Source organism: Vipera ursinii, assembly GCF_947247035.1.
Source record: "Vipera ursinii genome assembly, chromosome: 6".
Classification (NCBI taxonomy): Eukaryota; Metazoa; Chordata; class Lepidosauria; order Squamata; family Viperidae; genus Vipera; species Vipera ursinii.
The window spans coordinates 86,219,296-86,232,016 of NC_139515.1; the positions used below are offsets into that span (position 1 = coordinate 86,219,296).

The window sequence follows — 12,721 nt, forward strand, 5'->3', positions numbered from 1 at the left end:
TGTCTTTGGATGGCTGGATTCCAGAAGTTGTACGTTGTGTACTAAGCACACAGCCCTTAGTCACTTTGCATTGTTCCCAAGCATGATGGAACTTGTTTAAAACATAGATCAGAGCCGGAATGGACCTTGGAGGTCTTCTAGTCTACTGCATCCAGTTTTGGTCACCATGACGTAAAAAAGATGTTGAGACTCTAGAAAGAGTACAGAGAAGAGCAACAAAGATGATTAGGGGACTGGAGGATAAAACAGATAAGGAACGGTTGCTGGAATTGGGCATGTGTAGTTTAATGGAGAGAAGGACGAGGGGGGACATGATAGCAGAGTTCCAATCTCTCAGGGGCTGCCCCAAAGAAGAGGGAGTCAAGCTGTTCTCCAAAGGCCCTGAAGGCAGGACAAGAAGCAACGGATGGAAACTAACCAAGGAGAGAAGCAACCTGGAACTAAGGAGAAACTTCCTGACAGTTAGAACAATTAACCAGTGGAACAACCTGCCTCCAGAAGCTGTGAATGCTCTGGAAGTTTTTAAGAAGTGACTGAACAGCCATTTGTCTGAAATGGTATAGGGTTTCCTGCCTGAGCAGGGGGCTGGACTAGATGACCTCCAAGGTCCCTTCCAACATTATTATTATTATTATTATTATTATTATTATTATTATTATTATTATTATTATTATTATTATTATTATTATTATTATTATTATCTCCCTGCTCAGGCAGAGATCCGTACTGAACGAAAATGGCATATTTCTCAGTCTATCCTCTCTCTCTCTCTCTCTCTCTCTCTCACACACACACACACACACACACACACACACACACTTCCTTCCTTACTTCCTTCCTCTCTTTTTTGTCTTTCCCTTTTTCTCTTTCTCACTGTCTTCCTCTTCCTCTTTCTTTGTTTATCTTTCTCACTTTCTTTTCCTCTCTTTCTCACTTCCTCCCTTTCTTTCTTCTTTCTTTCTTTCTTTCTTTCTTTCTTTCTTTCTTTCTTTCTTTCTTTCTTTCTTTCTTTCTTCCTTCCTTCCTTCCTTCCTTCCTTCCTTCCTTCCTTCCTTCCTTTCTCTCTTCCTCTTATTTTTTTCCCCCCTCTCTCTTTTTCTCTCTCCTTTGGATCTGCTTCCCCCTCCGACTGGCCCATTTTTAATTGGAAAACTGCATTCCAAAATTCAGAAGTCTGTAAAACCCCAAAGGCCACCGTGTCACAAATTGGGAGGACATATTTGCACTATTTTTCAGGAGAGCAATTAGCTAATTAAAGGAAAGCATCTGGGTTAGGGGAGTGTTTTTGCTTCGGCTTGAAAATATCTTGCAAAAGAAAGTTCAGTGAAAGTTCAGCTTGACTGCTGAGCACTGATGATGTTACCCAGTTTGGGTCATGAAACATCTGCAACAAAACAGCCAAACTTGGACAGCACCAAGGGCCCCATAATCCTCCTCCTCTCCATAAACCCCACTCCCCTCTAGCACTGATGATGTAACCTAGTTTGGATAATGAAACGTCTGCAAGGAAACAGCCAAGCTCAGAGAGCGACGAGGAACCTTAACTTATTGGGGGATGTTTGAGTTGAGAGAATAAAAGGGAGGCAGGATGACAGGAAATTTCTCCTTACCAAGAAAGGAGAATATTTGTGGCTCAGGGTTTGCCGTGAAGGGTCCTAGATGCTCTCTGAGCTTGGTGGTTTTGTGCCAGCACTGATGATGTTACCTAGTTTGGGTCATGAAACGTCTGCAAGGAAACAGCCAAGCTCAGAGAGCACCAAGGACCCCACAGTCGTCGTCCTCCTCCTCCTCCTCTCTCCCCCCCCCCAAATTTCACTCCCTTCTAGCACTGATGATGTTACCTAGTTTGGGTAACGAAACATCTGCAAGAAAGCAACCAAGCTCAGAGAGCACCCAGGACCCCCACAGTCGTCATCGTCGTCGTCGTCGGCCTCCTCCTCCTCCTCCTCCTCCTCCTCCTCCTCCTCCTCCTCCTCCTCCTCCTCCTCTCTTCCCCCCCCCCAAATTTTACTCCCTTCTAGCACTGATGATGTTACCTAGTTTGGGTCACGAAACATCTGCAAGAAAGCAACCGAGCTCAGAGAGCACCCATGACCACACAGTCTTCTTCCTCTTCCTCCTCCTCCTCCTCCTCCTCCTCCTCCTCCTCCTCCTCTCTTCCCCGCCCCCAAATCTCACTCCCTTCTAGCATTGATGATGTTACCTAGTTTGGGTAACGAAAGGTCTGCAAGAAAACAGCCAAGCTCAGAGACCACCCAGGGCCCCCACAGGCAAAGTGCAGCGGCCATTTTGGATCACTCGGCTGGCTTGTAGAAAGTGAGTTAGGTCCCCGTCGCAGCGACAGGCGGGACATCAGGGCCGGTCTGCGGTGGTCACGGCAAAAGGGATCCCATGGTAAGAGATCCCCGCCGTCTTTGAAGCTGCCTTCTCGAACAAAATAATTGGCCCGGGTGATCAAAGTCAACCTGGAGCTGAAGAGATTTGAGGACAATGCCGGGGGGAGAAAGGTTTTAAGATGAGGCTTAGAGAAAGGGCTGCTGGCTTGCACTGAGGAATGGACGACGGTAAACTTTGATCAGCCTTCGCCTTTGATGCCACCTTCACCCCGATGAGCGCCTCTCTCCGATGGGGGGGGGAGAAGGCAGACGAGGTTTTTGCCAGGACGGAGGACAAATTAGCTTTTTCTCCTGCATGACATCAGCGATCAAATTGCAGCCGACCACTTCTTTCTTTTTCTTTTTCTTTTTTTTTTCAAATTGTCTGGAGCTCAAAATGAGTCTCGGTGCCCAAGCGTCTTTCGGGCTCCTCCTATAAATTGACACGAGCGACCTTGCTGCACAATCGCATTTCAAGGACACAGACAAACGCACACACATACCCGCACAAAGACACACAGACGCACAAAGGATGGATACCGGCAAGGGCTCTTCCTGTTAAACAGTTAATAGAGTGCTGCTAGGCTTAGTGCTAAATTGTCTTTGTGCGTGTGTGTGTGTGTGTGTGTGTGTGTGTGTAAGGGGTAAATCCAGGGGTTTAAAAATACAGGTAGTCCTTGATTTACAACCATTTGTTTAGTGACCGTTCGAAGTTACAATGGCACTGGGGGAAAAAAGTGAGCTAGGACTGTTTTTCATACTTGCCACCGTTGCAACGTCCCCGGGCTCACATGATCAAAATTCAGGGGCTTGGCAACTGGCTCGTATTTATGACGGTTGCAGTGTCCCAGGATCATGTGATCACCTTTTGCAACTTTTCATTTGATTACCAAACTGGGTAACAACATCTGCACTGATGAAGTTACCTAGTTGGGTCACGAAACGCCTGCAAGCAAACCACCAAGCTCAGAGAGCACCAAGGACCCCACAGTTTTTCTCTTTCTCCTTCTCTCACTCCTTTCTCTTCCTTTTTCCCCTTCACTCCTTTTGCTTCTCGATCTTTCCTCCTCTTCTCCGTCTCTTCCTCCGTCTCCCCGCTGCTCCACTCCCTAGATTGCACATCCTTCTAGCACTGAGGAGATTACCTAGTTTGGTAATGAAACTTCGGCAAGAAAAATACCCAGCCCAGAGAGCACCACAGACCCGCTCGGTTCAGCCCTGAGCTACAAAAATTCTCCTCTGTTGGTAACCTTAACAAGGTGACTTAAAGTGCTAATAGTTATAGCCACACAATGTTCAGCTGGATCCACTGTAACCTTGTTCTCTGTGATCCCTGCCTGTTTGGCCAGTTGATGGTCAATGCTCATATCGGTTCTCATCTGACTCCTTGAATTAAGAATGAAGGAACCCTAAAAAAAACTTGATAGTAGTTCAGAATCTCCTTCAGATGTTTCCAGTTATCTCCTTCAGAAGGCTCCAGTTATCTCCTTCGGAATGTTCCAGTTATCTCCTTCGCAAGGTTCCAGTTATTTCCTTCAGAAGCTTCCAGTTATCTCCTTCAGAAGGCTCCAGTTATCTCCTTCAGAAGGTTCCAGTTATTTCCTTCAGAAGGTTCCAGTTATCTCCTTCAGAAGGCTCCAGTTATCTTCTTCAGAAAGTTCCAGTTATCTCCTTCAGAAGGCTCCAGTTATCTCCTTCAGAAGGCTCCAGTTATCTCCTTCGCAAGGTTCCAGTTATTTCCTTCAGAAGCTTCCAGTTATTTCCTTCAGAAACTTCCAGCTATCTCCTTCAGAAGGTTCCAGTTATCTCCTTCAGAAGACTCCAGTTATTTCCTTCAGAAAGTTCCAGTAATCTCCTTCAGAAGGCTCCAGTTATCTCCTTCAGAAGGCTCCAGTAATTTCCTTCAGAAAGTTCCAGTTATCTCCTTCAGAAGGTTCCAGTTATCTCCTTCAGAAAGTTCCAGTTATCTCCTTCAGAAAATTCCAGTTATCTCCTTCAGAAGGCTCCAGTTATTTCCTTCAGAAGCTTCTGGTTATCTCCTTCAGAAAGTTCCAGTTATCTCCTTCAGAAGAATCTATTATCTCCTTCGGAAGGCTCCAGTTATCTCCTTCGGAAGGTTCCAGTTATCTCCTTTGGAAGGGTCCAGTTATCTCCTTCAGAAGAATCCAGTTATCTCCTTCAGAAGAATCCAGTTATTTCCTTCAGAAGGCTCCAGTTATTTCCTTCAGAAAGTTCCAGTTATCTCCTTTGGAAGGTTCCAGTTATTTCCTTCAGAAGCTTCCAGTTATCTCCTTCAGAAGGCTCCAGTTATTTCCTTCAGAAAGTTCCAGCTATCTCCTTCAGAAGGTTCCAGTTATCTCCTTCAGAAGAATCCAGTTATCACCTTCAGAAGGTTCCAGTTATCTCCTTCAGAAGAATCCAGTTATCTCCTTTGGAAGGGTCCAGTTATCTCCTTTGGAAGAATCCAGTTGTCTCCTTCAGAAGCTTCCAGTTATCTCCTTTAGAAAGTTCCATTTATCTCCTTCAGAAGAATCTATTATCTCCTTCGGAAGGCTCCAGTTATCTCCTTCAGAAGGTTCCAGTTATCTCCTTCAGAAGAATCCATTATCTCGTTCAGAAGGTTCTCCCATGATGTGAATTTGCAAAGGATCCATCCGCCTATAAAATTTTCCCAATATTCTCTCTCATATTGCCTAGCCATCTTTCCTAACTAAGGTTAGGTTTTAGTTTCTGATATGCTATTCTCCCCCAAATGCCCAAGAAGGAGCATTTTTTGCCCATGGGAAAACCTGACTGCATCAACCTAACCCGGGGGTAGGCAACCTTGGCTCTTTTATGACTCCCGGACTTCATAGCTGGCTCAGGAATTCTGGGAGTTGAAGTCCACGAGTCATAAAAGAGCCAAGGTTGCCTACCCCTGACCTAACCCAACATGGTGATATGAATGGATGGATGGGTTCCATGGCTGGCCACCTCTATTGATCTAAGAAGATACTCAACGTACCAAGATCCATATCTGCTGCTTTGGGCCGATGAGAACAGGGAACGTTCTTGAAGATGGCATCAAGGAACTTCTCCTTCACTTGAGTGATGGTGTCACAGTTCAAGATCTTCACTGGAATCTCAGGGCTGTTCACATTATCAGGGTTCACGCAACTAAGGACCTGGAGGAGGTTGGTTGAAAGAAAGCAAACATAAGACTGAGGTCTAGAACTTCACATGTAATATATTTGGGTGGTGTTTGAACAAAATTCTAGATTAGGTCAAAGTGCTGACAGAAATATATCAGTTCAATACATCGTGGGCATGTGTGAACAAAGCCATTCTATGGTTTATGTCTCAACATGTTATCTGAACACCGCCCGTTGTGTTTCATTAGTTTAGCTTTAACACGTTATGTGACTGTCTTTGGAGATTCTCAGTCATCCAGATCATGGTTGTCCCAAAGGTGCTTTTTCTAGAGGCAACTAGACTTTCTTGTTGTTTTCTTGGTTTTGTTTTTTGTGAGAAGGCTCCACACCCATTTGCACCACTCAGGTGACCCTGAGGACACAGACAAACCTCCAAGTGGCCTCAACGACTCTCTAAAAGAAGGCAAATGACCAGCTGCCTGCAAGGAGTATAAATCCTTCCATTCCCCGCCATCCAGTCAGAGCTGAAGAAGCTTCTCGGAGGAGAAGCGAAACGGCTTCAAAGGAAAAACAAGAAAATCCAGTTGCCTCTTGAAAAAGTATCTTTGGATCAAGGAGTGCCCTTCCGCACAAACAGCACCACCTACCACAACTGCAGCTGCATCTGAGGCCACAACAATTTCACACACAAGTGGTTCCTCTGACTGCAAAAAAAAATCAAAAAAAAAAAAATCCAAAACCTTCCATTTTTGCTGTTTACTCGCAGGAAGCAGCTGTCCGGAGTACCTGCGGGCGATCTCATGATCTCTCTATTTTCCAGAGAGATTTTAACCCCTAGAATTCATCCTCAAATTCTGTCAATCCTGGCCCTTCAAGGCCAGGGGTGCCAAATTGCCGGCCCATGGGCCGTTTGCATCATGCGGGGGCTGCACCCACCCCAGCTCCGGCAATGCGAAAAACGTCGTGTGACGTGGTGAGTTTGACACCCGTGTTCAAGGCCATCTAGTTTGCCATGATCCTCATGCTAGCTAGCCTACCCATTTGTTGAAGGTGACTGTGGTTCACGAGAGCTTATCCCTTCTTGATAAAATGTGCCGGTCAGAAAAAGTGATATCAAATTTAGGATTTATTGCTACCCTACGCTGATGCGATGCTTTCTCCCCGCGACTGAGTATATCAAACGCCGTTAACAGTAACAAAACAATCTAGATTCTGCCAACTTTTACTGCAAAGAAAAGAGGATTATGTTATGGAATCTTGAAACGCGGCTGCGCGTGTTGTATAGCCCCTAATTGATCAGTGTGTGTTACCACAGATCCTCCCCAATGCCTTTGATCCCCTGTAGTACTCTCTTTTGATTTAAAGGAAAGCCTAGCTAGCAGTTATGAGATCTGAAAGGAATGTTCCTTGGCTGGGTGTTCTGCCGTGTTTTTGCAAATGTTCCATTCTTGTTCCCAGGCTCGGAAAATTCCATTACCCGGAGATTTCTGAGCTCAAATCTCCCAAATCTTTCAAAGGAGAAAGGGAAGAGGAAAGAGAAGAAGAGGAGGTGGAGAAGAGGTGTCTGACATTGATAATTTCTTCAGAAATAGGTTGGAAAGCATCCGAGAATTCAAAAGGAAGTATTGTACACCACCTAGTTACCCTCTGTGACATGGGCAGCGATCGTCAATGGAAACGCTAGGCATAGTTGAAGTCGGAACTCGAGGAATACCTGTATCACAGGATCCAATCTGGGGATCAGAGATTTTGTCTTCTGAGCTTTTGGAGCCCATCTGTAGGGAACATCTCTCTAGCAGAGTGCTGTTCTCTCTCTCTCTCTCTCTCTCTCTCTCTCTCTCTCTCTCTCTCTCTCTGTGTGTGTGTGTGTGTGTGTGTGTATGTGTGTTTGTGTGTGTTTATAGGACCCACTGTATGTAGCTTTTAAAGATGTTGATTATGGTGTGTGAATGGATGGCTTTTAAGCGGAGGCAAAAACATATAACTGGAGGCTAAAACATATAAGGAACGGTTGCTGGAATTGGGCATGTCCAGTTTAACGAAGAGAAGGACGAGGGGGGACATGATAGCAGCCTTCCAATATCTCAGGGGCTGCCCCAAAGAAGAGGCAGTCAAGCTATTCTCCAAAGCGCCTGAAGGCAGGACAAGAAGCAAGGGGTGGAAACTCATCAACGAGAGAAGCAACCTAGAACTAAGGAGAAACTTCCTGACAGTGAGGACAATTAACCAGTGGAACTCCTTGCCTCCAGATGCGGTGAACGCTCCAACACTGGAAGTTTTTAAGACTGGACAGCCATTTGTCTGAAATGGTGTTGGGTTTCCTGCCTGAGCAGGGAGTTGGACTAGATGACCTCCAAGGTCCCTTCCAACTTATTATTATTGTTGTTGTTATTATTTATGTCATTAGCTGTCGTTTGCTTGTGTTGCCCAAAAAATGGGGCATTTTTGGTTTTTTGCCCCAATCTGGAAGAAATTGCTGGTTTGGGGCAAAAAAATATTGTAAACTGTGTTCACGTGACTGGAGGCCGTTGCAAAGCGATGTCAACAGAGGCCATTTGCCAAGCGCTCGAAAGGGAGTCATGTGACCTCAGGAACCAAAATCTTTGGGGGAGTCCGTTAGCACTTCAAACGGTCGCCAAGCAACCGCTTGCGAATGGCGGACCGCCTGCAAAGTCCAGAAGGTGCGATCGTAACCATCTGAGGGATGCTCCGCCCCTTTCTAACCTGCGCCGTGGCAGCAGCGAAAACGGGGTGGGGCTCTGATTCCCGTGGTGGCAGGCGCCATCTTGACTTTTTTGACCACCCCCTGGTTGTTTCGATTGTTCTATCACGCAAGGAATTTTTTTTAAAAAAAAAAAAAACAACGCTGTGGGAGAATGCGGCACGAGACACATCAGAAAGCTATGGATTCTCCTTTAAAAAAAAAAGAAAGAATAATGGCATGTAAGTTTTAAAATGTTATTACTGGAATTACTGTTCAAGGGGAGGGAAATCCACCTCGGAGTCTCCCTCCCTCCCTCCCTCCGCAGCTCACAAAGACTGTCTCCTTTCTTCTGCCTTTCATCTCCCCAGTGAAATAGATCTCCATATATCCGCTCAGATTCCTATCAGGATAGCTTTGCTTGCTCTTGAGATCTTAAGAGGCGAAGCAGAGGAACATCAAACGCTGCGCCAGCCGGAGGAGGAGAGAAGCTGCTAGCAGAGAGGAAATGGAATCAGCGACCCAGAGACCTTTCTCCTCTCCTCTCCTTACTTCCTTTCCTCTTTTGTTTTTCCCTTTCCTTTTTCCTCCCTTCTTCCTTTCCTTTCTTTTTTCCTTCCTTCTTTTCCTTTCTCTTCCTTCTTCCTTTCTTTTTTCCTCCCTTCTTCCTTTCCTTTCCTCTCCTTTCCTTTCCCCCTTTTCCTTTCCTCTTTTATTTTTTCCTTTCCTTTTTTCTTCCTTCTTCCTTTTTTCCCTCTCCTTTCTTTTTTCTCCCTTTCTCCTTTCCTTTCTTTTTTCCTTTCCTTTCCCTTCCTGTTCCTCCCTTCTTCCTTTCCTTTCCTTTCCTTTCCTTTCCTTTCCTTTCCTTTCCTTCTCTTCTCTTCCCTTCTTCTTTCCTTTCCTTTCCTTTCCTTTCCTTTCCTTTCCTTTCCTTTCCTTTCCTTTCCTTTCCTTTCCCCCTTTTCCTTTCCTCTTTTATTTTTTCCTTTCCTTTTTTCTTCCTTCTTCCTTTTTTCCCTCTCCTTTCTTTTTTCTCCCTTTCTCCTTTCCTTTCTTTTTTCCTTTCCTTTCCCTTCCTGTTCCTCCCTTCTTCCTTTCCTTTCCTTTCCTTTCCTTCTCTTCTCTTCCCTTCTTCTTTCCTTTCCTTTCCTTTCCTTTCCTTTCCTTTCCTTTCCTTTCCTTTCCCCCTTTTCCTTTCCTCTTTTATTTTTTCCTTTCCTTTTTTCTTCCTTCTTCCTTTTTTTCCTCTCCTTTCTTTTTTCTCCCTTTCTCCTTTCCTTTCTTTTTTCCTTTCCTTTCCCTTCCTGTTCCTCCCTTCTTCCTTTCCTTTCCTTTCCTTTCCTTCTCTTCTCTTCCCTTCTTCTTTCCTTTCCTTTCCTTTCCTTTCCTTTCCTTTCCTTTCCTTTCCTTTCCTTTCCTTTCCTTTCCCTTCCCTTCAACCCTTTCCTTTCCTTCCCCTCCCTTTAATCCTTTCCTTCTCTTCTCTTCCCTTCTTCTTTCCTTTCCTTTCCTTTCCTTTCCTTTCCTTTCCTTTCCTTTCCTTTCCTTTCCTTTCCTTTCCTTTCTCCCTTCCTCCATTTTTCTTTTCCTTTCCTTCCCTTTCTTTGTTCCTCCCTTCTTCCTTTCCTTTCCCTTCTTTTTTCCTCCCTTTTTCCTTTTCTTTCCTTTCTTTCCTTCCTTCCTCATTATGAGCCTGCCTCTCACACAGAACCATTCCCTCTCCCCTCCCACCAGTCCACCCAATCTTAAATTCCGTGCCATTCAGGGACGAGGGCCATCTGCCTGAAACCATATAGGTCAATATCTCTAGGCTGCAAGTTTGTTGCACCACCTTCTCATTTTCTTGAAACCCCAAATAATAATAATAATAATAATAATAATAATAATAATAATAATAATAATAATAATAATAATAATAATAATCGTCATCATCATCACCATCATCATCATCATCACCAACATCATCATCATCGTAAAGTTGGAAGGGACCTTGTAGGTCTTCTAGTCCAACCCCCTGCTAAGGCAGGAAACCCTATCCCAATTCAGACAAATGGCTCTCCAGTCTCTTCTTAAAAACTTCCAGTGTTGGAGCATTCACCGCTTCTGGAGGCAGGTTGTTCCACCGGCTAATTGTTCTGTCAGGAAGTTTCTCCTTAGTTCCAGGTTGCTTCTCTCCTTGGTGAGTTTCCATCCGTTGCTTCTTGTCCTGCCTTCAGGGGCTTTGGAGAATAGCTTGACTGCCTCTTCTTTGGGGCAGCCCCTGAGATACTGGAACCCTGCTATCATGTCACCCCTCACCCTTCTCTTCATTAAACTAGATATATCCAATTCCAGCAACTTTCTTTATATGTTTTAGCCTGCAGTCCCCTAATCATCATCATCATCATCATCATCATCATCATCATCATCATCATCAAACTTTATCCTGTCTCTTTTGGGTCCCAAACGGAGCACCGTGTCTCCCCCTCCCCGGCCCCAACATTCTCCTTCTCAAGGCACCCCCCACTCACCAAGGTCTTATAGTCGATCTGCTGCCGGATGAGTTTGTCTTCGCTTAAAGAATAGCGGGCTTCTCCCGTAATGGCATCTATAGGCCCCTTCTCCATTTGCTGCTTGATGGCGCAGAACAGGGAAAATAGAGGCTCGCCAGCACATTCCTGCAGCAAGGAAAGAAAGGGGATGAGGGCAAGACTGGGGAGAAAGCTGCCGATCAACGTTTCTTGGTGCTCTCCGAGCGTGCGTGTTATTTTGCAGACGTTTCACATGACCCTACTAGGTAGCGTCACCAGTGCTAGAAGGGAGTGGGGTTTGCGCTCTGTTTACATACATACTAGTGCACTGCCCTGTCAGTAACGTGGAGAGGGATCTGGGTGGTCCCTTGGTTAGCTTCTTGTTTACTGTTCGATGATTTGTCTGATTTGGTAGTTCCTTGATTGAAGTATTGTTTGCTGTTTGTTTGTCTGGGGTTAATCCCTGCTTATCTGGGTTCTCGTTTCTGTTAAGCAGTGTTTTGGTCCTTTTGTTTCCTTTTTTTTTAGTTTTTTTTTAAATTGTCTCTTTTGAGGCACTCTTTCTTTCTTGCCAGCAATCAACCCCCAAATAAGCAGGGATTAAACCCAAAGATTTATTTATTTATTATTTATTTATTTATTTATTTAAATTTATATACCGCCCTATTCCCGTAGGACTCAGATTAACACCAGATCAACAATCAAGCCACAAACAACAGCCTAATGAAAGAAACCACCAAACCCACCACCACCAAAACAGGGCAAATCATTTGTATATAAACAGAGAGCAAACCCCACCCCCTTCTAGCACTGATGATGTTATCTAGTTGGATCATGAAACGTCTGCAAGAAAGCAACCAAGTTCAGAGAGTACCAAGGACCCTACAGGACTCCTCCTCCTCCTCCTTCTCCTCCTCCTACTCCTCCTCCTCCTCCTCCACCTCCTCCTCCTCCTCCTCCTCCTCTTCCTCCTTCTCCCCCTCCCCCTCCTCCTCCTCCTCTCCACAAACCCAACTCTTTCTAGCACTGATAATGTTACCTAGTTGGATCATTTTCCTATACGATATATCCTGTATTTTCCTGTACGGTATATCCATTATTTGGATTTATTGCACTAAAGACAGTCTTTGTCATGTCAGCAAAGCTGCTGCTTTGGGACATGCAACAAGGCCTTGCAAACACGTACTAAAGGAGTAGAGTTTACACTGCAGCCAGCCTCTAATAGGTCAAAGGCTCCGTTCCTAAGCAAAGGACTCTGTGCTCGCTTCAGTTCAATTTCTTTCCTTTCAATCAATCAATTTCTCCAGCCTATTGAGATGCTTTGAATTTAACAGGCAAAACAACTAGGAGTAAATTCCCCATAGTAGGTTAAAAAAAAAGGGGGGACCACCCAGGAGATTACAACACGGAAAGTGCTGACTCCCACTGTCTTTCCAATCAAGCATGATTCTCAATCGTTGATTGCTTGATTTTCAGTCTAGCTTGATTGTTAATCATTTTCTGCTTGACTCTCAATCAAGCTTGATTCTCAATTGTTTTCTGCTTGATTCTCAATCAATTGTCTTCTGCTTGATTCTCAATCGTTTTCTGGTTGATTCTCAATCAATTGTTTTCTGCTTGATTCTCAATCAATTCTTTCCTGCTTGATTCTCAATCGTTTCCTGCTTGATTCTCAATCAATCGTTTCCTGCTTGATTCTCAATCAATTGTTTCCTGCTTGATTCTCAATCCATAGTTTTCTGCTCGATTCTCCATCAAACAGAAAGCAATACCCAAATTAAAGCACTACCAAGAAGGAAATTACACCCTCAGCCAACACTGGCAGGGCCAGCTAATGTATATAAACAGGGAAAACACTCAGTAGCACTGATGTTGTTACCTAGTTGGGTCATGAAAGGTCTGCAAGAAAACTGCCAAGCTCAAAGAGCATCTCACTCCCTTTAGCATTGATGATGTGGCCTAGTTGGGTCATGAAACATCTTTAAGAAAAAAACCAGGTTTAGA

General features: G+C 44.7%; 1 protein-coding gene across 1 annotated transcript in view; it reads right to left on the minus strand.

Annotated features, from left to right (window-relative positions):
* PLXNA4 (plexin A4) overlaps positions 1 to 12,721 on the minus strand; it is a gene marked incomplete at both ends in the record, with an annotated part of 418,983 nt that overhangs the window by 28,873 nt on the left and 377,389 nt on the right. Inside the window, 2 exons of the mRNA XM_083365401.1 lie at positions 5,380 to 5,539; positions 10,718 to 10,864. Of these exons, the coding sequence (XP_083221527.1) occupies positions 5,380 to 5,539; positions 10,718 to 10,864 (307 nt within the window). The remainder of the gene's footprint in view (positions 1 to 5,379; positions 5,540 to 10,717; positions 10,865 to 12,721) is intronic.